This window comes from Penicillium daleae (genome assembly GCF_028827525.1).
Source record: "Penicillium daleae strain IBT 16125 chromosome Unknown utg000008l_segment0_segment0, whole genome shotgun sequence".
Classification (NCBI taxonomy): Eukaryota; Fungi; Ascomycota; class Eurotiomycetes; order Eurotiales; family Aspergillaceae; genus Penicillium; species Penicillium daleae.
Window position 1 is genome coordinate 560,045 of NW_026623156.1, and position 23,688 is coordinate 583,732.

A 23,688-nucleotide genomic window follows, 5' to 3' on the forward strand; every position below is an offset into this window, starting at 1 on the left:
CAATATCCATTGATCGCGATAGTCACACGGGATCGCACAGTAGTAGTAAGTGACCCCAGTGTGGAATATTTTACATAGACAACAACCAGACGACAAAAAAGAAGGTACAAGAACATCCAAGGTGGGCGGATCCCAATCCCATTGGCTGGTTAGAAATGATCCCGTCTCATAGGCTGTCCTTCACAAGGATCGGCTTTTGCAATTGAGTCAGTGGCGGCTGCCAATGAACGCCCAGTGGAAGGTCCAGACAGATACGGAGAACGCCGGGTCCTCTTCGAGAATTCGAGGCTACTCGAGGATGGAAGACGGAGGACGGAGTACGGGTACAGCACTGTAACAGCATGTGCACTCCGTAGAGTAGTTACTAACTACAGGATACGACTCCCTCGAACTTTTGTGCGAATCACTCCAAAGTCTCATCGACGCTAAAGCAAGACAAAAGGCCCTTTCCCCCGTGGGTGGACACTGGCGCCTGGTGGTGCGAAGGTTGGAGACAGGGTTTAGCGGGAGAATCAACGCAGAAAAATCGGGTTTTCGTGGTTCAAGTTAAACTACAGTCCTGGAAGCAGTTAGATTGTGGTTAATGGTGACCCTACACTTTTCTGGGTTGGGCTGGACTAAGTGGCTCGGGTGATCGCTAGTTTGTGCCTGCTGCCTTGTTTTGTTGATATGCGCTGCCGCCAGCTAATTTGCGAAGGAGTTTCGCATTGGCCTGTCGCATTGCTTCGGTTCCTGTTCTGCTTGCTCGTGGGAGATTAACGAGCCGCTGGCCAAGCTCTTGGGAATTGACCAGTATTCGTTGAGATATCATAGCTTGTCGAACTATTCAATATATGCTTTTTTTCAGTCAATCGGGTAGGAAAAGCTTGCTGGACTAGATATGGTTGCGGAGAGTATTCGCCGAAGAGTTCCAACTGGCTGATCACGGTCGCAGGCACAACAATCTGAATGAAGAATAATCAATTACAGTGGTCAATGGTGCAGAATTCAACTGCCCAATTGGTCTTCTTTGTTTATTCGGTACAAGAAAAAACAAAGTACATACTATTGATATCCTGCACCCTCCGTAAATTATCTCCGTAGATGGTCCCTACGAGTACTGTAGTTCGCCAGTTGACTCCGCAATCGACATTTCAATCCACGCTGATCCCTCCAGACCTCCCCAATCCAAACCTTAACGCTGACCGTTGATGTCAAATAAGAACCCACTGCCCCAATTCAACCAGCGGGCGCAAACTATCACAATTTCCCTGCCTTGTTTTTCTTCATTAGGGCCCTGACAGCTGCCACTTTCCCTGCAAGCTGCGGAAGGAAAGGGGAAATAGCTCGGCAGCCCAAGGGAGAAAAGGGGGAATCTTTGAAATCTTGGGTCATAATGATCTTGAAGAAGATTTTCCATGCAAAAACGGCGTCAGTCCTGTCGATCAGCATGTTCTCGCGAAAGCGGTTCTGCAAAAGAAGCATAAGGGCCATTGGGTGTCCTCGGGTTGTCCAATGAGCGCTTGTACCTGGTACAGCTCGGGTGAGCTTTGAGTCGGGGTTCTAGGCAGCTAGTTAGTTGGTTGGGCAGGGGTCTGCCCAGTGGTTACCCCCAGTCTCTTGCGCCCACATCTTGTCTGGACTTTGGCAAGGTAAGCGGCTCATGACCGGAAGTTGGCGGGCGCTAGTTGGAAAAGTCTCAGTTGCCTTCCTGCAAGGTTGCAAAGTCGGATGGTCGTGTGAAGATGTAGGGGGAGGACTGATGATTGAATTGGGTAGGCTTTGACAATACTACATATGAAATGATAGGTGTAGGAATATAAATACTTTCTAATTGAGACATCTGTACCTTGGTTGTGTTCTTTGAATTTTACTTTTCCGTGCCGTGGGGGGGCGTATGCTGTGTACTCCCGCTGGGCATCCATAGAGGGCAGATATATATTTCGAAATATCGATTGTGCACAAAACTCATTTGAACATAGCTTTGAATCCCTAGTCGACTACTTGAAATATATCGTCGGTAGGTGTTATCGTTAGGCCAAGAATTCCCCTTCAATTTCAATCGTATTGGGAATGAGGTGTTTCACCCAAGTCTCATGTGCGGCCCTACACTGCGAGGCTATTGGTGTCCAACATATCACGGCTTAACTTGAGAAACCCATTCCAGTTGGTCACTGCATATTATTACTTTGTAATGTTAGCGAGTTCGAGGGAGTCAGTGAATATATCGGATATATTTGCTGCAAATGAAAATACCTGTCTGAACAGATGAAAACGCACTCGCGATATTTACAGCTTGCCCTTGCTAGGTGAAATTGCCTGAAGATGGCACAACCGACTGTGGGGATTAAACTGTCGTGGGGTCATCGTCATCACTATAAAGGACTACTCTGAATCATCCTGATAGGGTCCCTGCGGTGTTCAGATCCCTTCATCGGCTGGGCCTGCTTGGATACCCGTTCCCAAGATTGAGTTGCTTTGTTCACCCCAGTTCTAAATGTTTGTTGCTTAGATCGATGGGAGGTTACTATCCTAGAGAAATCTTGCATATTCAACTCCCACTCCCGCCGAAGTCTGATCCATTAACAGTCTTGGGACAGGTATCTCGCTACTACCGATGTGACAGATGTAAAGACTGCTAGTGTCTTAAGCCCCCTCTGCATTCCCATCCTAGAAAGAAGCCCAAAAAATATGAGATTCGGCATCTACTCCACCAGGTCTTAAGTTGCTCGGCATGTTGTGCAAATCTACAATTATCATCGACATTCATCAAATCTCGCTGAAGATCGCTGTAATACCTTCATGCTGTCATTGTATCCCAGCCACCTATGCCCTTATTATTGTGCTCGTGAGCCGGCTGGATGGCCATGGAAGAGACATCTCGAGCTTGAATTCTGACTTGTTAGATGCTGTAGAAGGGACTAAGTAGTGTATTCAAAAGCTTGTATGCCAACGTGTACGTTTAGGAACACTCCCATGAGTTGACCCATGAGCAAGCCCTAGAGGGTTATACTCTTTGACGGATCAGGATCTTGCATAGCATCGATAGGCTACGCACCCGCGACTTCTCCCGCTGTACAAGGTGGGTTAGGACTACTTAGCAAGCTCAATAGACAAGCAGACTTGATACATTGTAATGTTGGATATTTTGGTGCATTTTGTTTGCATTCTTATCTGACATACAAGCCGGGATCCGCCGCGCGGACCCCAAGCAGAAAAGACAACCCATAGCCGAGCTATTGCGCCATATCGAAAGATCAAAAAGAAAAAGAGATAAACAAAAGGGGGGGAGAAATTCAACGAAGCTTCACCGCCAGCTAGCACAGCAAATGCGACTGTGGATGCGATTGCCAACGCATAGCTGGCGCAGAACCAGGGGGCATCAGGAAAGGCTTAAGCCATGTAGGTCGAGGAATCGACACCGCCCTCGGGGTACTCACTGTTTGCATGCTGGTTAGTTTTGTTCTGGATAGTGGAAACGGTAGTGGTTGTGATGGGTGGGTACGTACGGAAGGGCGACCTCGAAGCGCTTCTCAATCTCCTTGAGGACCTTCTCATCGTCCTCGTTGCTGACAAAGGAGATGGAGAGACCCTTGGTTCCGAAACGGCCGGCACGACCGACACGGTGCAGGTAGGAGTCGGCGTCGGCGGGGAGGTCGTAGTTGATGGCCAAATTGATACGCTCGATATCGATACCACGACCGAAGACGTCGGTGGCAACGCAGATGCGCTTGTTGAACTCCTTGAACTCCTTGTAGCGTTTGATACTGCTAGCTGTTAGTACTGGGCATGGGAAGGCAAATTTACTTCAACAACTTACCGCTCCTCCTGGCTGACACCAGAGTGGACAGCGATACTGGGGAAGTTGCACTCGCGCAGCAGCTTGTCCAGCTCGTTAGCACGCAGGGTGCTCTTGACGAAGATAATGACCTGGTTGAACTCCAGGTTATCAAGAAGCTCGTTCAGCTTGCGGTTCTTCTCGTTCTCGCTGAGCTTGATGTAGTACTGCTGGAGACCGTGCAGGGTGAGCTTGGTGTCGTCATCGACGTAGACCTCGAGAGGGTTGCGCATGAACTTCTTGCAGATGGGGCGGATCTCCTGGGACAGGGTGGCGCTGAACATCATAACCTGCTTGTCGGCGGGGGTGGCACGGAAGATCTCCTGGACGTCACGGCGCATGTCTGAAAGAAACGAGGATTGTTAGAGCCGCAAACTTCGAGTAGGCAGAAGTTGGTTATAACCTACCGATCTGGTCAAGCATCTTGTCACACTCATCAAGGACGAAGGACTTGACGTTGCGAAGAGACAGCTTCTTGTCGCGGACCAAAGCGTTCAGACGACCGGGGGTGGCGACCACAATGTTGGGGTAGGTCTCCTTGCTGGACAGGACCTCGATATCCTTGGCGATGGGAGTACCACCGTAGAAGACGGCAGTCTTGACATCGGGAAGGTACTTGGAGAAGCGAGCATACTCGTTCTTAATCTGGTAGGCAAGCTCACGAGTGTGGCACATCACAAGGATGGAGCACTCGCCCGGGACAGGCTCCAGCTGGTGGAGGGTGGTCAGGACGAAGACCGCGGTCTTTCCGAGACCGGACTTGGCCTGGCAGAGAACATCGACGTTGAGGACTGCGGTGGGAATGCAGTGCTGCTGGACTGTGGGGAGGCGGAGCGGTGGTTAGACTTGGTTTCGACTCAAGGTGAAGCAGCAAAAAAAGAACAATCGTGTCGCAGGGTATTTGTCCGTGCGTCCGTCCATCTCCCGAAACCGTCACATCAAAACTACAACACGACTGATACTCAAACTTATCATCCCCAGTCGCTACTTTCGTCATTTCACGGCGCCATCAACCACACCAAGGGGTCAAGGGAGGCCGTGATAACAGAAAACGGTTGTGCCAGGAATCTGCATTTGCAGACGACATGAGGGGGGCAACGCCTATTACCGGCGTCACCGACAGAATTGATGGCTTCGTATCACAGCAAAACAGCTGCAGGGCCCGCGGAAAGCAAAACACAGCTGGAAGCAAATGACAACCATGGCCATGGCTCTAGGCCACGCACAGAGACCCCGGCAGAGCGCCGAGTCGCACAGCCGATCAACCAAGTGTATGTATCCCATTTCTCAGGGACCATGGAGCCTCTCATGTCGCCTGCAGATTCGACGACGACTGTGTTTCCCAAACAGATATACCGAATTCCCGCGGAGATGGACAGACGTTGGAGCTTGGAGTAATGGAGGAAGGCATGTGGGAGAAATGTTAGACTAACCCTCCGATGGATGTTCGAAGCCGCAGTCAGTGATGGCGCGCAAGAGTTCGTTCTTCAGCAGGAAGTCGCGGAAACCGGTGGAGTGAATGCCGACATAGCTGCCCTTCTTGTCGGGGCGGCCACCAGAAACGGTCAGGTCGCCCTTCTTTTCCGCATCGCCGTTGGCAGCGGCGGGAGCAGCAGCAGTCGCGGGGGCCGCGGTGGTTCCCAGCTCCTCGTCGGAGTAGTCGATGAGATCCTCTTCGTGAGACATGGTGGCGATGGTGGGTGAGACTGAGAGATGAAAGGTGGTCGTGTCGCGTCTTCTCAGGTGAGAGAAGGTCAAGAAGTGGGGGGTGGGGAAGGGAAAAGAAGGATGGATGGGGATGGAAAGGAAGATGGAAACAGTGACTGGTGAGAGTCCCTTGGAATTGAGCAGTACAAAGGGGACGAGGTCGGCCAGGAAAGAGATGACAGAGAGGGGATTGCGCCTGCGAGGGATGCGCCGAAGTGGAAGAGAACGCGGTCGGGTCACATGACTAGGCTGCCGACTGCCGCATCGGGACTAGTTCCATTCGGGCGATTTTGTTCTTGACGCGTCAATTGTTTCAGCTCCTTTCAGCGCCTCATTCAGCTGTCCTCTGCAGTGGAGCGGACAATGGCCAAGGTGCGGATTCAGAAAGAGGCTAAAAATGCCAAAAGCCACCTGAAAGCCCGGATGGATTATTTGCAGCAGGCTGCGAGCTATCTCCAGGATATCCATCTAGAAGGCAAGACTGCGGCAGGGACCAATACAACCAACTCCCAAACTACATTGGCCAACAATACGGAGCAACAAATTATCCCAAACACTCATTTGAGCAAGGATGTGGACATGGTTCAAGTCTCTACTCGTCAAAAGGCAACAAAAAAACCTTTGACCAATCTCTCCAGAGTCTTTATCTCTCACATGCGTGGCGTATCTTTGAAGACACAGACTCGACTGTCAATACCGGTGAAGAGATCTCTTTGCAAGCGATGTGATACCACTCTCATCGCAGGGGTCAACTGTACGCAGGAGATTCGAAATGAAAGTCGTGGACGCAAGAAGCCATGGGCCGACGTGCTGGTGATACGCTGTCTCGTCTGCAACACTGAGAAACGCTTCCCCCAGACAGAAAAGCGTAGCAAGAAGCTATCCGAGCGGCGAAAAGAGGTGGTGCAGCAGGGGAAAGTGGAGAACCAGGATCAGGCTGGCGCAGCGTGAATCTGCCTACTCCTCTACTTCACTCAATGCTATAGGGGGTTCTACCAGATGATTGGATCTGAGTTAGCACCTGACCATGCTCTGAGTGTTACAATCAGGACTTCTTCCAATCTACACGATTTATGAAGACGAAAACACACTGTTTGATGGGTCTGAGGCCATTAGGCATGATTATCAGGCAGGATTCGGGGGATGTGGCTCCAACTGGATGCCAATGACAGCTAGTGATCATCTATGAGAAATCCCTAGTGAACATCAGCTTCACAGCCCTCAATCTCAAATCTTGCTGCTCGAACCACACTCCATGATGAGGTTCTGTCAGCTCCTGAGCACATGTTTAAAGGCCACCACTGATCGTGGGCCACTACCAAAACACGACAGCCAGGACTGCTACAGACGGGCTCAGCAACAAATTTCAAAGCCTCGGGAAATGGCTCCTCCAGTTACAACCGTACAAGAAAAGCTCCGAAAGAAAACCTGTGATCATCTGATCATCTTTGTGTTGGGGAGTGGCCAAGACAAAGCCAACCGCCTGAATCAATATACAAAATTCGCAGAGAGGGGAATCGAAACCACTGGACATGGTAGCACACATCAAGTCAGACAGCAAACAACAGTAACATGTTTATGCGCTCAAAGCAAAGATCCAAGGAACAGAAAGAAACAAACATTAAAAGTCCATCGTCATGGTAGTCGTCAGATTCAGACAAGGCCTGTAGCCTGGGAAACGAAAGCGCAAGAGTCCAAAGTAGTTAGAACAAACAGCCACAGAACCCGAGCGCCACCAAAAACACTGCAAATCCTGGTCATACCCGCAGATGACTCACAACGAGTCCAGCCCTGGGGTAAAAGGTGCCGCGAGGCATGCAGTTCTTTCAAATCAAGAGTGAATAAGTCAAAGTATGCAGAACAGACCCAAGAAGAAAAAAAAGACAAGACAAATGGGAGGATTGACTGGGTGAAGTCGAACGAAAGGGTGTCCGCGAGGACCGTACTCGTATATCAGTTTGTTTTCCTTTTTTTCCCCTTCCATTTTGGAGGGGCTAAGTGTTTTGGTTTGCACCGAGGTCATGAGAAGGTGTCGGTAGGAGTTATAGATAGGTGAGCAGAGGAATGTCGACGGAATACCTGCCCACTGGGATCAGGTAAGGTAACAGGGCAGGGCTGTCTCCTGGTGAAACAGCCTCACAGGCCCCATCTGTATGGAGGGGGTAGATATGTGATTCATGAGGTAGTATATGTGGAGGTGGGATCTCGGTAGGATAGAGCGGATGGGGCTGCTGGAATGGCATCAGCGTCGCCGGCGGGAGCTCTGGTCCATGCGATGATCTAGAGTCTCGATTCGACCGCGAAAGGATTTGACGATATCGCGGATGTGGGAGATCTTGGCAAGCTCATTATCCAGCTCATCGATGCTGGCGAGAATGGACCGAGTACGGGCGATCTCCGCGTCCGCGTTTCGGATCACGTTCCCGGCGCGGTCATAGCTGTTCTGTATAGAGAGTTGCATCTGATCCTCCAACTACATCAAGTGGAGTAAATTTCATGTCAGGATTATGCGATCAAGTCTTCCATTTGAAGTTTTTTTATGGAGTAGGGAGGACGGGGGGTTGACAGTAAGGTACGGGCTATAGGGGTGACCATGCGGGGAACGACCATCAACAATACATACATATTCGATACGACCGCGGATTTGAGCCTGCAGACCATCCAGCTGGTGTGACAAGGCGCGAAGGCTCATAGGGTCCAGCAGCAAGCGGCCCTGGCTGCTGGCGGCGCTGGTTGCGCGAGAGCTGGAGTTGCTGGTTCGGCCAGTACCGCGGCCCCTGGAGACTCCATTGCCGGCATGGCCGCCCTGCAGGGCAATCTGCTGCTGTTGTCGGAGGATCTGGATCTCGGAGGAGGTGAGGCCAAGCGAGGTGTCGGGGATCGAAGCTGCTGAGACAGACATTTGGACCCGGCAGAGACATGCTCTAACCGCCAGTCTACGAAGCGCCGATCAAACTCGAGGTGAGACCGAACGGACCGTAGGTCATGGTGGACGTGACGAGTCGGTATGTGTGTGGGGAGGGGGAGGCGCTGCTGCTGCTGCTGTTGTTGTTGCTGGTGCTGGTGGTGGTGGTGGTCTGTGGTGTAGCGGTGGGAGGAAGTGGATGCGGGGAGGTCAAAGTGAGGAGACGGGGGGGAATCAGGAGGGCCTGTAGAGTTCAGAATAGAAGACCCCTCGGGCGTAAGGTCTGGAAAGAAAGAGAGAGAGAGAGGGAATGAGTCGGGAGAGGCAGGGAAGGTGACAAGATTGCGAAAAAGGTGGTGTGCTGGGCGGCAACTGAGGCGCGGCTCGTGAAGGTCCGTTACACCGAACCAGGAGAGCGAGCCAGTGGTATGCCGCGAATTTTATATCGCGGGCCGGAGGAGGGGGACAAAGAGTGGAAATGCTGGAATTGGGCGTGGAAAGCACAGCCGTAGGGTTTCGGGGAAATCTGATACCTCGGAGACTCCGTTAGAAGGGGGGGGGGGGGGGAAGAGGGGGAGCCTTTGGTGGGCTAGCGAATAGGTATCCTGGGAGATTCTAGAGAAAGGACAGAGGCGGCAAAAAAGCAATATACTGCAGAATATGGACAGACGACTACAAAGACCAAAGGGACTCAAGGATCATGGTTGAGCGGCTCTTGGGGGAGTCTATGGCTGGGGATTCTGTGGTGCATCGCAGTAGGGCGATGGGGCTAGAAGAGATGCTGCAGATGTGGAGAGAGGGCTTGAGAGGATTCAGATGATCCAGTTAGATACAGTACTACTACTCCAGGAGGAGTCCTCTTGAGGGTTAGAGTCTTGCCGACAGCACCTGACTGGCTCATGTACCCAGTCGAGAGACTATAGGCCTGGTCGGTATCTTTGTTCCAAGCAGTAGTACCTCGAGGCTGGTGGAGGATCTTCCAGGTAGCTAGGCCAGTCAAGAACCGAGGAGAGTATAGAGAGAACAATGTACCCTCTATTCCAAGTGTGTACAGTCATGATATAGTACTACTCTGTATATAGAAATCGACAATAGCAACGGGATACGGTAGCTCGAGCTGTCATCGACGATCGAGAGCAGGATCCATTCCGAACCATGGAAAGCTCTCCGCCCACTCCGCCTTTTTCCTTTCTGAGCTTCTTCGCCGCCTTCTCGAATCACCTCGACTCTCGCTCCTGCACCTTCTCGCCTCGTTCTTGTCGTCCAACAAACGTAACCGTCCTCCCCTATCCCCTCCAATCACACGCGAAGCCCGACCCCCGCTGCCTAACTCGTGAGGCTGAAGCAACGGCCAACCCACCCGGACCTTGCCCCGTCGATTGGCACAGGTACTGCGACCGCGGGGCCTCAAGTCAACTCACCGATGCGCGCCCACCCAACACCCACGCAGTCGGAATAGCGCATCTTGCATTTCCAGCCTGTGAGCTGCACTCATTCCTTTCTCCGATCTCCAGGTCCTCCTGCAGCTTGGCCTCGACCCAGCGGCCTGATTGGACCCAATCTTTGCGACCTCGGGGAACTGACGCTTTGATCACACACCGCTGCAGTCTTTGCAGCGACGAGTTTCTAGCCTGCCTCTCATAGCTCGGAACACTGCCCTTGTCTGCACTCGCTCGTCGCGCTATTCTTCACGTGAGCAGCCCGCGGAGTGCGGATCACTGTCCTGCGAAGCCGATCGAGGGGCCTGGTCCAGTCTCGAGACACAGCTTACCACTCAATTCGTATTGACCCGTCCCGTTGACATCATCCCACCGAGCTTATCCTACGGTCCTCGGATCCTGAACTTGACGATTCGCGGAGATCGCGTTTCCATCCCCGCTGCTACGACACCCTTGAACAATACTATACCCATTGGGCGCACATAGACCGTCATTATGGCTAAGGACAAGGAGCGGGCCATCAACCCTGCAGCGGCGCAGCGGAAACAAGAAAAACAAAAGAGTCTGAAGAAGGGAAAGGCGGAACAATTGGCACGTCGAAACGAGAAGCTGGCTCGCCGCAACCCAGACCGACTCCAGCGGCAGATCAATGAGTTCAAATCGATGGAAGAATCGGGCCAGCAACTACGGCCACGCGACAAGGAAGTCCTGGAAGCACTCGAGCGGGATCTACGGGCAGTTTTGAAAGCCCGGGAAGCGTTGGGCGATAAGGCACCCAAGTTCGACCAGGGCGGGCGAGACGGCCCTCACGGCCCCCGGAGAGAAGGCGGAGACCACGTACTGGGAAAGCGGAGGCGAAACAATGCCTTTGGCCGACAGCAAGAAGAGAGCGACGGAAGCGAGACAGATGAGGACGTACGGAGGATACCAATGCCGCGCGATACGCCACCGCCTATTCCACGCGAATACCAGCGGAAGCGAGGCCCCGCACAAAATGAGGATTCAGATCGTCGGGGACCCCACGCGCTGCCGTCGAAGCCGCCAGTCGTCGAGGCCAAGACGGTTTATGAGGCAAAGCCAGAGATCCGTGACTTGCGGAAGGAAGCTGTCAACAAATTTGTACCCGCGGTGGTCCGAATGAAGCAAGATTCCATCAGAGGCACGGGTAAATTGCTAGAGCCGGAGGAAATGGACAAGCTTGAGAAGGCTGGGTATATGGCTGGGCCGGCTGGAGCTAGTCCAAGCACCACGACACAACAAGAACAAGAATCTACGGCCGAGGAGCTGCGGTTATTGGAAGAGGAAGAGAGACGGTTTAATCAAGAGATGAAGAAGCAGGCTCACGTGGAAGAAGTTGAAGACGAGGATGCTTAAGGCCTTTGATGTCCCATGTTGGATACTACGAATTCAAGACACCATATGCAAGGAGATGTCCTTGTCAAAATGTATACTATTCCAAACAGAGTTTACTATTGTACCTCCCCTGAAGACCCAGACAAAGCCACTGCCCTCATCTTGAACTTAATGATGCATACCCAGCCAGGTATATTCTAGACCGACTGTTGATGTCAGCGTATCTATCTTAGTCCTCTTGTTGATGATAAACCACGATCACATGTTACAGCATAGAAACAAGCTTATCTTCCTTAGGCCAGTGCCTCAGACCCCGCCAGTCGATCATTTTCATGTGCTTTCTATTCTCGGACTGCGGATACGATCTCGCAAATCCCACAAGGTCCACTGTATAACAGTATGAACAGAAACTCGCAGCCAATGTCTGCGAGGAAAATGAGAACCCTGCCACAGATATGACTGAAAGAAATAGATAAAGCTATGCTGGATACATGGCTATGAGGTCAGTATGGGGCTACCTCCAGAAAGCAACCTACCTGAAATCCCGGACCCCCAGCCAAACAAAGCAATCAAACTCAAACCTGAAATTGTCTTCGAAGACACTGATAACATCTACAACCCGGTACACCCGCATCAAGCATCCGCCAAAGATCCTCCAACGTCCCTACCTCCATCCCACCAACCCAAACAGAATCACACCATAAATTAGCATTAATAACAATAGCCGTCAACCCCATATGAGCCGCATCCCGATCTGGATGACTATTTACCACACACCGCCAAATTTGAACAGCGGTCATCTCAACAGCAGGGTAGAAAATGGCGGGTCCCTTCTGGCTACGCTCACCCTGTGGATAATCCCGGAGGAGGAGAGCTTGCTCGCGAAGGTGGACCTGGATTTGGGTTAAGCGGTGGATGCAGCAGGTGTGCGTTCCTTGATCGGGTGGGTAGAGTTCTGTATCAGCTTTTTGCTTGAGCATGTTGAGGTCAGTGATGATCTCGAGGAAATACTCGGCTACGGTGGTGAGGGGGAGGTGTTGGTTTCGGAGGCGGTGGTGTGCAGTGGTTAAACGGCTGACTAGCTCGTTACGTGTTTCTCGAAATGATTGAAAGAACATGGTGGTAGATGTAGAATTCGAGGAGGCTTGCACTTGGCTGAGGAGGTATTGTGGTTGACTGGTGTATGTACTGGGGGAGGCCAAGTCATTAAAATATCCCGAGATGACATGCTGAATATGGCGAAGACTGGGGACTTGAAAGATATGACTGTAAAATAAGTATATCCTATTCTCCGTATCGTCAAGAAACGAATAAAGCTTTGAATATGTCGTGACATTCATCAAAGTCAAATGCCCAGTTGTTTCGCTCAATGTATAAGAAAACATTCAGAAATGACTGATTCCCTTGATTATTGTTGTGTTGAAAGGAGACACGAGGAGGGAGACCTCCGACAACTCCATTTTCAGAACCCTTTCAAGTTGGCTAACAAAGAGGACCACCCTCGTATGTAGGGCTCGATGTTATTCATTTCTGGCCTCACGAGGTGGCTTTGTGTTTTCTATTATAACCAACAACAAAGAAGAATTACACATGTGGCCTGCAGGCTCGAGGTTGCTCTAGGTAAGCGAGAGCTGAAGATTTGAACCTGTTCAAGAATAGAAATCAAGGTTTCTGAAATGAGATCACTTGGTTCGTTATGAAAGTATATGTGAAAGTAGAGGGGCTTTGCTGTGCGTAGGCGGCCTTTGTCGTTGACTGCATTGTGATTCGCTGAAAGTCGAAGATAATTGGGAACTTGACGTTTTCTGTAAAGGTTGGGGAAGAGCAGGAAGACATATGGAATTGTGTGCAGGCCACGCTCTGAAAGTGTCGGTGATCTTGTCTCCTGGTGATGGTAGGTCTGTAGGACGATGTTGTGGCCGACCCGGGGGAGTCAACTTGTCAAAAAAGAACATCTGCTATTCATAGAGTCGGATGAAAGACGAGACTTGACGGTAGGTGTTGTTATAGAGGTAGTCGATGAGAGTGAGGCTTCGAACAAAGGTATGGAAGAAGGTATCGGGCAAAGTTCAGAACGAGACCTTGATTGTGTGGCTTCTGCCTGCTCGCGAGCGAAAACGGAGAAATTCTGTAAATCGTTGACCAATGATTTTGGAAATAAGCATTTCCCAGGACAGACACTCTGCATCGTCGGGTCGGAAGTCGGAATTTGGAGGTCGTCGGTCAAATTTGGGGAATGATAACTGATTAAATGCAGGCGCCGTCCAGTCGTGGCAGTGATGCTGAAGGACTGCTTTATCAAGCCGTTGACCTTGAAGCGAAGACCGTGATCTTCATCTTGGGAGCTGTTAGGTTGATGTGTTTCCTTTTCCATCTCCCGGTAGGCTAAAAATCTGCCGTTGACTCGGCTCGAGCTCCATGATCTGCCATCCGTCCATCGTCGCATGCCCCCTTCATCTTCGTCCCATACGAACACTGATCCCGATCGGATAGACAGTCGCTCTTTCCCGGAGAGGCGCCTTTGAAGGCGTGGCAAAATTCCGTCTTCGCAAGCTTGAAAGATGAGAATGGCGTCTGCGCATGTGCGAACGTACCCATAGTACGTCTCCATCGAATCTGGAATAGAATCGACTGGAACCACCAATAATAGATCGGTCTCCCTGCCCTGAAATGATTAGGTGTGATTCTGAGCGAAGATCTCAGAAATGCGGTGCAGTTCTTTTGACGAGTGTGATCTATTGCGTGACCCAGAAGCCGCGACCTTGAGTCTAGATCAACCAGAGAGAAATGATCGGTAAGCGTTTGTTTGCATCCAGGGTTCACGATATGAAAAAAAGTACCACCAAGTAAGGGCTACAAGGATATCTAAAACGAGAGCCGCAGCAAAATGAGGATATAGAATCTCATTAAAAGCACCACAAGAATGTTCAAGGCAAGTCGTCTTGTGTATTGGAACCCAGCAAGGCCATTTTGGATGTCGGCACTAATTTCCGCCTTTAGCTGGTCTCTCTCGACAGTAAAGCCGAGAAAATATATACGCGTTGCATTTGTGGGATGGCAATGAATCTATGGATTATCCTGCTAGTCCCAATGCCAATCTCGGCATGTAGTGCGAACTGTTGTATTAGGCTCTCCAGTGGGGATCATAAGAGAAATCTACATTATTGGAGAGACATACGGTGACTGAGTGGATGGGAGGGAAATGTTTTTTCTTCTCCATGCCGGTGATTTAAGGCTCTGGTCTCCTACTGTTGCATCGTGCCCAGGAACCCGACTGTTTGTTCTGTATGGTATTTTACTTCTGAAGATACTAGAGGTAATGTATTTTGTATCAAGAGTAATTTTTGTAAGACGGATGGTGCCGCCACATCTTTCGTCCAAGTTCCACCCAAATCCTAAAAAAATCTGATGTCTTCGCAAGTCTCGGCTCAGCCAGACCTCAATGTCCGCGTCGGAACAAGAATCGCTTGCGTCTGGTCTCAGACATCGACGGAGCTGCATGTGGCTCGTATTAGATCCACCTTCCTCAACGTGCCCACCATCTTGGGGCTATTAAGCGAAGGCTGTGGGGGAAAACAAATCTCCGACCATCGTCGTATTTTTTTTTTGCCGAGAACTTGCTGCGTCTTCACCGGTTCTGTGCAGATGCTTATTGGATTATGCTCTCTCCATTTGTTTCTTGGCGCCAATCTGATTATATCTGACCTGTGGTTTAAAGCATCTGATTAGATTAGCCCCGCCAGGGACGTTTCGCGTTCAGGTTGCGGGACACGTACACACCACTGTACTTGTATGACTTCTTTACATACAAGCACTAGTGTTTTTTCATCCTCCGAGGTAATCCGAGCTTGTTTTGGGTTGTCTCCGAAGAACGTTATTCCCACCTATGACGCTTTCTGTTGCGAACTCTACAGCTGCGAGACCTGTGCAGTTTGACGGAGATTTTGATCCTATGATTATTGATAACTTGGCAATAAGGAAATCCCCATCGCTGGAAGATTTGATTACATCGGTAAAATTCTAGCTGTCCACTAATTGTGGTAATAACGACACCTATAGCTTCGAGTTTACCCACTTTGGCGGGCGCTTCTCCACGAATGCCTGTATACCTTCGCCAAAGTTATGGCCTGCCATCAGTTGAGGGTACCACTCATTCTCCAGAGTTGTCACTGCCTCCTCAACATTTCCCGATTTCCAGCTCAATCGAATTCCCTGACGACCAACAATCAACGCATCAGGACTATTGGCACACATTTCTTGCGCAAGTGCGAGCGCAGCCTGCACAACGTCATCTCCCGTTTCCACGAGTCGAGAAACCAGACCCCATTCGTAGAGAGTCTTTGCGTTGATATTTCTTCCCGTAAGCGCAAGATCCATAGTACGTTGTAACCCCAGTGTTCGAGTCAATCGAGGTAGACATCCCGCGACCGCGACGATACCTCGCTTCACTTCCGCTAGAGCAAAGATGGCGGATGAGGAAGCGACGACAAGATCGCAGTTTGCTACCATCTCGAAACCGCCCCCCATGCATATGCCATTCACGGCTGCGATAATTGGCTTCTTGCCACTTCTTCGAGGCAGTCCAGCGAGACCTGGTGCAGTCATTTTGTTGATAACCCCGGACTTGTTCATCGCATTCCATTCTATACTGACGCAGATTAGCCACTGTGATGGATAAAACTCGGATTGCTATAGATGGAACCTCACCTTGAAGGTCAGCGCCGGTGCAAAAGGCCCTCCCAGAGCCCGTTATGATGCCGACCCATAAGCTCTCATCTTGATCAAACTGCTCCCAAATTTTCTGAATTTCCCGGCTAGTGACTTGAGTGATGGAGTTCAATTTCTCAGGTCTGTTCAATGTGACCTGCACCACACGCTCATGGGGAAACGTCACATTAAAGTGCTGATACTGTCCTGGATTTGAACGCAAAGACATGGTTTTTTTTTTTTAGCAAGCCGTAGGCTAAGTACCAATGTGAAATGGAACAGCAAGGTATGGTCACTTTGCTCAAGATTAATATGTGCTCAGCCGGTTACAACTTTCCGAGTGCCTACAGTATACCCTTGGCGTTCCTTAACGTACGTACCTGGCGCGGGACTTTTAAGGCGTACTGAACATTGATTCTTCCATTACAGGGCAGTAAAATACGTGTGATGATTTGTAACATACTGATCCACCCCGATTGTCTCCACAAAGTTCGCTTACGGAAGGAAGCCCTCCTAATCTGATCTCCGCACAGGATATTTCAAGACATTGTTGATCGTAAGAGAAAGAATATTAGGAATGGCTCTGGTAAGCAAGGCCACTGATCTGGCGACCTCGGACCGCATACCATGGTTCCCATCAATTACCACCAGGTTTCGAACGGATATTCCGAGATGATACAACTGATTGATAATTCTTATCTTACGGATCTAGACTAATACAAGTACCGCCACGGAAATTCCCGTCTGAGCTCGTACGCCTCGGCTTTCAAAGGTTGCATGGCCTGTTTAATGTCGACCGGATTCTCTTGGATCTCGCCTTTTAATTTGGCCAACTTTCTATTTTGCTACTTGGATTCGCATCCTTTCGTCCCAAGTCTGCCAGCAAGATTCCATCAGGATGGCACCCAGCACAGCCAATTCGCCCAAATACCCCCCAGTGAAGCTGCCACATCCTTTCCTTACTACATATCGAGTGCAACCAATTACTGGGACGACACCGACAAAGCGCAAGTTGGTTTTGGAGAATCAGCCCAGCGATGGATGCCCTCTGATAGAGGCGTTGCATCTCGACTCATTATCATGGATCGACTTAACATTGCCTCCTAAGGATCAATCTCCCCCCGAGTCAGATAACAGCGCTTGGGCACGGGCTTGTCGGAGTCCATTCACCACTTTCGAATGGACGTCGGATTGCCCTACACTGGGTCAGATCTGGAATGTGATTCATGCGATCTATCTTGCCACTCCCACAAACGAATACTTCAGACTGACTCTGGACGGTCGGGATAGTGATATCCTTCGCAAAGAACTTCTTACAACCGGCCTGGCGATCGAACACCCAAGACCATGGCACCGACCCCAGGATAAGGCGACTTGGCAATCTGATGACTTGTTGATACTCCGAAGCGCTTTTTGGCAAGGCGCAGCTTCTCCAACCGGCCCTCGTCCGATCTGGGCAGTTGGAGACGGAACAGATGGCTCTCTTCGCAAGCCTTTGGACATGTTCCCGATCATGCCTGAGAGCTATCAAATCACTATGAAGTTCCCAGAGGAGGCTGTGTATACCCGCCATCCCACACGGCGTCCAAAGCCACACCCAGGATCAATTGTCTACAGCCGATACATCCCTGAGGTTGATCAGCACTTTTCCCTTGAGGTGGTTGATTGGGAGAATCTTGAGCATTTGAAGCTCTTCAACACCTGGCAAAACGATCCGCGCGTTGCGAAGGGTTGGAACGAGACTGGAACTCTGGATGAACACCGAAATTATCTGCGCAAACTCCACTTCGACCCTCATGTCCTTTGCTTGTTCGGACGCTTCGACAACACCCGCTTCTCATATTATGAGCTGTATTGGGCCAAGGTAAGACCCTGTTGAACTTTCGAGAATTGACTCGTCCCAGTCCTTGACACGTATATTTCATCTACAGGAGGATCATTACGGTGCCCATTACGATGCCGGAGATTACGACCGTGGACGCCACTCGCTTGTCGGCGATGCCTCCTTCCGTGGTGCCCATCGTGTAAACGCCTGGTATTCAAGCTGCATCCATTACTGCTTCTTGGATGACCCACGAACCGTCAATGTTGTCGGCGAGCCAAAGGCTACTGGCGACACCATCTTGTCCTATGAGAATGCCCAGGGTCTTACGATCGGCAAGTACGTCGACCTCGGTCACAAACGCTCAGTTCACAGTATTGCCAGTCGAGAGAAGTGGTTCCAGTTGTGCCCTCTGTTCTGGGATGGGCGTGAAAGGCCGCTTGAATCTGCTGACCGTGCCGCTTGGAATGCAAAGCTCTGAGATTTGGAAGTGTACGATATCACTAGCTAGTTTTGTTAAATCGATTTCAGAGCTAGATTCTTGTTGTAAATTTTTCCTTGAGTAAATAAACTGTAAGTTGAGTTGAATGAATTTATCGGGGCGAAGTGCGAAATCGCCCAAAGAGAGCTAGTTCTCTTCGTCTGCGTTGCCGATGACACATGACCTAAAAGGCTGACGTGAATTCAGATCTCCTAAACTCTCCTAGAAAGTGGGCTGTCAGAAATCAGTAGGGTGCCAGGGCCAGGATCTTTGTCAAGAGATACCGTGACGTGTATTCTTCACTGGCCTCGGTTAAGCCATTGAAAGTTCCGTTCAGCTTGCTTGTACTCCGTTCTCCGTAATTTCCCATCACTACCAAGAAATTACCATGTGGAGCGCATGTCCATATGCCGTCTTCTTCTCGACAAGACTAGCCACTGGAATCGCAGAATTGTTGAGGGATGCCAGCCGGGCCGAGTTAGCCTTGCAGGGTGAATGATCAAAAATCCCCGGGGGAGGTTCTTCAGCAGTTCTAGAGACAATTTGTTTGCTCGTTCGCGGCGAATATGCTGGGTTGAGAAGTGATCAGACAACTCTTTTGGGAGATAATGATTTCCAATGAGCGTCGACTAAGTTGCCCCTTTCGCTCTAGTGTTTGAAGTGGCTCTATCCTGAGCATCCTTGTATACTACTATACGATACGATACTGAGAGTGGATCGGTAATATAACAATACGTTTGTTACAGTAGTAACAATCACCACGTTTTGCATGCCCCATACACCCCGTGAGACTAAAATTCTCCATCAATTGAGTCTTTTTTCTTCAGGGGACCAGTGGGTTCAGTTATCTGATCCGGAAGCCAAAGCTACCGGTCCATACCGATGTCGGCAAATCTCCTAAACTCTTTTGGGTTAACTGCAGAGCTCCCTCCCTCTGAAGATTTGCAAACTTGACATGCTCGTCAAGCCAGAGTCGACAACGAAGCCCTCATAGTTGTCAACAAACCTCTTGTCGCGCAAATTTGGAATAAAGGCGCGCTCTAGCAGGTTGTGGACGCATCTCGGGGTCCCCAATCTGCATCTTTACAAGTAAACCACCACCGAGAGCTAGCTCACTGAGGGGTAAGTTCAACAGGGAACTGAAATTTCTTACGACTCATATACCTAACCACGCACCGATTATTGCAGAAAAGAGAGTCTCATTCTCGAATCAGAATGAAGTTCCTCCAGAAGCTGGCGGGTTACCCCCGTCTACTTTTGGCAGCGAACCCATCGCAGCTCGATATTGGCATGCTCCTCACCGGCCTGGCTAGTGCGATAGCATCTGGTGTCCCGTTCCCGATCATTGGAATCATCTTTGGTCAACTGCTTGATGACTTCAACTCCGTCAGCTGCGAGGAAAGTAGTGGTACAAGCACTTCAGAGTCCAATGCGAGCTACCAAAGCGAAATCAACAGCAAGATCTTGTTGATTTTGTATCTGGCCATCGCCCAATTTGCCTTGATTTATGCCCACCTCACATGCTGGACCATGTACGGTGCTCGTCTATCTCAGAGATTACGTGAAACCTATCTGCAAAACCTGCTTCGACAAGAACCTTCGCATTTTGACGACTTACCACCTGGCGAAGTTGCTTCTCGACTCAGCAGTGACATTCAGACTATTCGTTCAGGTACATCGGAGAAGGTTGGCATTGTAATTGGTGCCATATCTTTCTTCGTGACGGCTTATATTGTCGCATTCATCAAATATTGGGAACTCGCAGCAATTCTCCTCTCATTGATTCCCGCCTATCTCCTGATGTCATTCGTTGGAAGTCACTATATCGAGAAGTATACCGGGTTAATGTCTGATTATGCTGCCTCCGCCGCAACAATTGCCTCCGAGGCGCTTTCCAACATTGTCGTGGTGCAGGCTTTCGGCGCAAATGCCCGACTAGAGGAAAAGTTCTCCCGAGCTCTGAAGCTAGCAGAACACGAAGGCTTGAAGAAGGCAGCCGCTGTCGGCACTCAGTCCGGAGTCTTGTATTTCATCGCTTACAGTGCCAATGGTCTGGCCTTTTGGCAAGGTGCTCAGCGCATTGCTGATGCAGTGAGTGACGATTCCGCAGGACTCACTGTTGGCGCTACTTTTACAGTGATTTTCATTCTGATTGAAGGTAAGCTGGGGGATCTTATTTTTGACGAGTCTAATTTCTGACATATCAATTAGCCACTTTGTTGTTGAGCCAGGTCGCGCCATTCCTCCATCTCTTCGTTCAAGCCGTTGCCTCTTATGCGAAACTGCATGAAGACATTCATCGTCAGCCCTTGATCGACGGCACTACCACCTCAGGGCTTCGCATCTCGGATGCAGAGGGTGGATTTGAGTTCAAGGATGTTTCTTTCATTTATCCATCCCGACCTGAAATCAAAGTGCTGGATAATATCACAATCTCTCTACCTGCCAAAAAGCACACTGCCCTTGTTGGTCTTTCTGGAAGCGGCAAGTCAACTATTGCGGGCCTCGTCACTCGGCTCTATGATCCAACGGAAGGACAAATACTTTTCGATGGCAACGAAATACGCGATGTCAACCTCCGCGATTTGCGAGGCTTTTGCAGTCTGGTTCAGCAGGAACCTTCTCTTCTAGACCGTTCTTTGCTTGAGAATATCGCACACGGCCTGATCAATTCCAGCAACCCGAGTCATGAAATTTTGAAGGAGACACTTCTTAGCTCTGCCATTGCTGACCTAGCATCGGAGGTCAGAGATGGCAAGGATCTCGTGGCAGCAGCAGAGGCACGGGGCCCGGAAATTGTTGAAATTGTCAATCTCGTCCAAAACGCGGCGGTCCTAGCAGATGCAGATGGATTCATCTCGAAGTTGCAGTACGGGTATGGCACATCTGTCGGTTCAAGTGGACGTCTCATCAGTGGTGGCCAGAAGCAACGCGTGTCACTTGCTCGAGCTTTGGTCAAGGACCCCGCAGTCCTCATTCTGGATGAAGCGACAGCATCTCTTGATTCAAGAAGCGAGCAACGTATTCAAAAAGCAATCAATAACATCTCTACCGGTCGGACTGTGATTACAATTGCCCATCGCCTTTCAACAATTACCAACGCCGACAACATCATCGTTATGCACAAGGGTAACCTTGTGGAACAGGGCAATCATGCAACCTTGATGGCCAAGAATGGAACCTACGCCGAACTCGTTAACCTCCAAACTCTCGGATCTGCGTCTTCGAACGATAGATCTTCACATAAAGACACTGCTAGCAAGTCTGATCAAGTCTCCTTGACCGACACGGAGAATGAGAAGATCAGTTTGTCGCAGGATCACCTTAAAAAGCAAGAGGAAAACCAGGTGTCGGCAACTGAAACCCCAGCAGCTGATTCAAGTGACGAGGAAGAAGAGCCGGAAACTCCTCGTAAATCTCTGTGGGCATTGGTGAAGGGCTACGGCCCAGCTGTGAGACCCCATCTCTTGATGATCTTTGTGGCTTTGCTCGGCGCAAGCATCGTTGGTGGAGCTTTCTCTGGAGAGGCAGTCATCTTTGGCAATACAGTCGGAAGTTTGAATCCTTGCAAGGGAGCCGATAGCATTCGATCTCGCGGTGACTTCTACGGCCTGATGTTCTTTGTTTTGGCTATTATCGAGTTTTTCGCGAACTTTGCCAGTTGGACTGGATTTGGCTGGGTCTCTGAAAAGGTCGTGTACTCGGTCAGAGTCCTGTCGTTCCGGTCGTTGTTTGAGCAAGACCTTCAGTGGCACCAGTCTAATGGCCGTACTCCCGCAATGCTTCTTTCCTATATCACTCGAGACGGTAATGCCCTGGCCGGTCTGAGCGGCTCTGTGATCGGCTCGCTATTTTCCATTACCGTCAACCTTATTGCTGCGATTATCCTCACTCACATCATTGCCTGGAAGATCGCCCTTGTTTGTCTGTCTTTGGTGCCACTTCTCCTTGGAGCTGGCTTAATGGAGCTTCATGTGCTTGGGAAATTCGAAGAGCGCCATGAAAATGCATACACGAAGTCTGTCGACATCGGCACAGAGGCAGTTACATCTATCAAAACAATCGCTTCACTTTCTCTGGAGGAGGAGACTTTGAAGACCTATCGGCGGTCTCTAAAGGGACCTCGGCAGGAGACTTTCAAGGTCACAGTGCTTGCAAGTCTCTGGCAGGCTATTACCTATTTCCTTGGTAATTGCGTCAATGCCCTCGCATATTGGTGGGGTGCCAAGCAGATCATTGCAGGAACTTACACACAGACCCAGTTCTTGATTGTAGTGTTCTCACTCCTTGTGAGTGCGCTTCTCTGGAGTCAAATGTTTGCTCTCGCGCCTGAGCTTTCGAATGCACGCGCTGCAATGGCAAGAATCCTGTGTCTGATTGAAATTGGATCGGACGGAATGCAAGGACACATCCGTGGTCCTGCTCTTACCGAGCCCACAGAGACCGACCCCGAAGCTAAAGGAGATCCCAAACTTACCATCTCTAGTGGTGCTTCAAGTGTCCAATTCCACGATGTTCATTTCGCCTACCCAGCTCGACCTGATATCAAGGTTTTGAATGGGTTAAGCCTGGATATTCGACCGGGCAAATTCTGTGCCCTTGTTGGGCCTAGTGGTGCAGGTAAATCTACCATCATTTCTCTCGTCGAAAGACTATATAAGCCAGAATCAGGCGGTATTATCATCGATGGAGTTGATGTGACCAAGCACCAAGATGTGGCATTCCGCGAGTCAATTGCTCTGGTCCCACAAGAAAGTGTTCTCTTTGAGGGGAGTATCAAGTTCAATATCAGCCTCGGTTCTAGACCTGACCACGAAGCAACCATGGAAGAAATTGAAGAGGCATGCAAACTCGCCAATATCCATGAGGTCATCATGGGATTACCTGATGGTTACGAAACCCTTTGCGGACCTAATGGCAATCAGTTCTCTGGAGGACAGAAACAGCGACTTTCGATTGCCCGGGCGCTCGTTCGGAAGCCGAAGCTTCTAATTCTCGATGAGTCAACCAGTGCCCTGGATGCTGAATCAGAGAAGCTCCTGCAAGACGGGCTTGAAAAGGCTGCGAGGGGGATCACGGTCATCGCAATTGCTCATCGTCTGCACACTATCCGCAAGGCAGACACCATCTTCTTGATTGAGGCTGGGCAGTGCATTGATCATGGGTCGCATGAGGAGTTGCTTGAACGGTCGGAGAGTTACCGAGAAAATGTCATGCACCAAACAGTGGCTACTTGATGAGAACATTTGAGATAGATTTTCAGCCCAGTATATCCTATTTAGTTTCTAATACAGTTTCCTGCGCCATTGATTACATGCGGATATTCTCCTGTGTCGAGTAAGGTCGTAGCAATGCTATGGGCAATTCTCCCTGTGGTGTAGATTTGAGATTTTAACGAAGTTGAGAAGATTGAGATTAAAAAGGAAAGGCAAATTCAATAATGTAGAAATATCAAAG

General features: G+C 50.1%; 7 protein-coding genes across 7 annotated transcripts; 4 read left to right on the plus strand and 3 right to left on the minus strand.

Annotated features, from left to right (window-relative positions):
- Positions 1-3,372: 3,372 nt before the first annotated feature.
- On the minus strand, positions 3,373-5,503 carry N7458_008854 (ATP-dependent RNA helicase SUB2; the record flags this gene model as incomplete). The annotated part of the gene is made up of 5 exons (XM_056912236.1): positions 3,373-3,418; positions 3,489-3,746; positions 3,800-4,160; positions 4,225-4,635; positions 5,251-5,503. 5 exons carry the CDS (start codon positions 5,501-5,503, stop codon positions 3,373-3,375), a joined length of 1,329 nt encoding a protein of 442 aa, XP_056761085.1.
- A 384-nt stretch (positions 5,504-5,887) lies between these two features.
- Positions 5,888-6,475, plus strand: N7458_008855 (ribonuclease P Rpr2/Rpp21/SNM1 subunit; the record flags this gene model as incomplete). The annotated part of the gene is made up of 1 exon (XM_056912237.1): positions 5,888-6,475. The coding sequence occupies one exon, from the start codon at positions 5,888-5,890 to the stop codon at positions 6,473-6,475; it is 588 nt and encodes a 195-aa protein (XP_056761086.1).
- A 1,291-nt stretch (positions 6,476-7,766) lies between these two features.
- On the minus strand, positions 7,767-8,426 carry N7458_008856 (uncharacterized protein; the record flags this gene model as incomplete). Its single annotated transcript, XM_056912238.1, has 2 exons — positions 7,767-7,997; positions 8,148-8,426. 2 exons carry the CDS (start codon positions 8,424-8,426, stop codon positions 7,767-7,769), a joined length of 510 nt encoding a protein of 169 aa, XP_056761087.1.
- Positions 8,427-10,363: 1,937 nt separating this feature from the next.
- On the plus strand, positions 10,364-11,242 carry N7458_008857 (WW domain binding protein 11; the record flags this gene model as incomplete). Its single annotated transcript, XM_056912239.1, has 1 exon — positions 10,364-11,242. One exon carries the CDS (start codon positions 10,364-10,366, stop codon positions 11,240-11,242), a length of 879 nt encoding a protein of 292 aa, XP_056761088.1.
- Positions 11,243-15,274: 4,032 nt separating this feature from the next.
- On the minus strand, positions 15,275-16,157 carry sidH (enoyl-CoA hydratase/isomerase family protein; the record flags this gene model as incomplete). The annotated part of the gene is made up of 2 exons (XM_056912240.1): positions 15,275-15,864; positions 15,929-16,157. 2 exons carry the CDS (start codon positions 16,155-16,157, stop codon positions 15,275-15,277), a joined length of 819 nt encoding a protein of 272 aa, XP_056761089.1.
- A 669-nt stretch (positions 16,158-16,826) lies between these two features.
- On the plus strand, positions 16,827-18,231 carry N7458_008859 (GNAT family N-acetyltransferase; the record flags this gene model as incomplete). The annotated part of the gene is made up of 2 exons (XM_056912241.1): positions 16,827-17,792; positions 17,860-18,231. The coding sequence occupies 2 exons, from the start codon at positions 16,827-16,829 to the stop codon at positions 18,229-18,231; spliced, it is 1,338 nt and encodes a 445-aa protein (XP_056761090.1).
- A 1,215-nt stretch (positions 18,232-19,446) lies between these two features.
- Positions 19,447-23,468, plus strand: N7458_008860 (ABC transporter ATP-binding protein; the record flags this gene model as incomplete). Its single annotated transcript, XM_056912242.1, has 2 exons — positions 19,447-20,389; positions 20,443-23,468. The coding sequence occupies 2 exons, from the start codon at positions 19,447-19,449 to the stop codon at positions 23,466-23,468; spliced, it is 3,969 nt and encodes a 1,322-aa protein (XP_056761091.1).
- Positions 23,469-23,688: the final 220 nt, after the last annotated feature.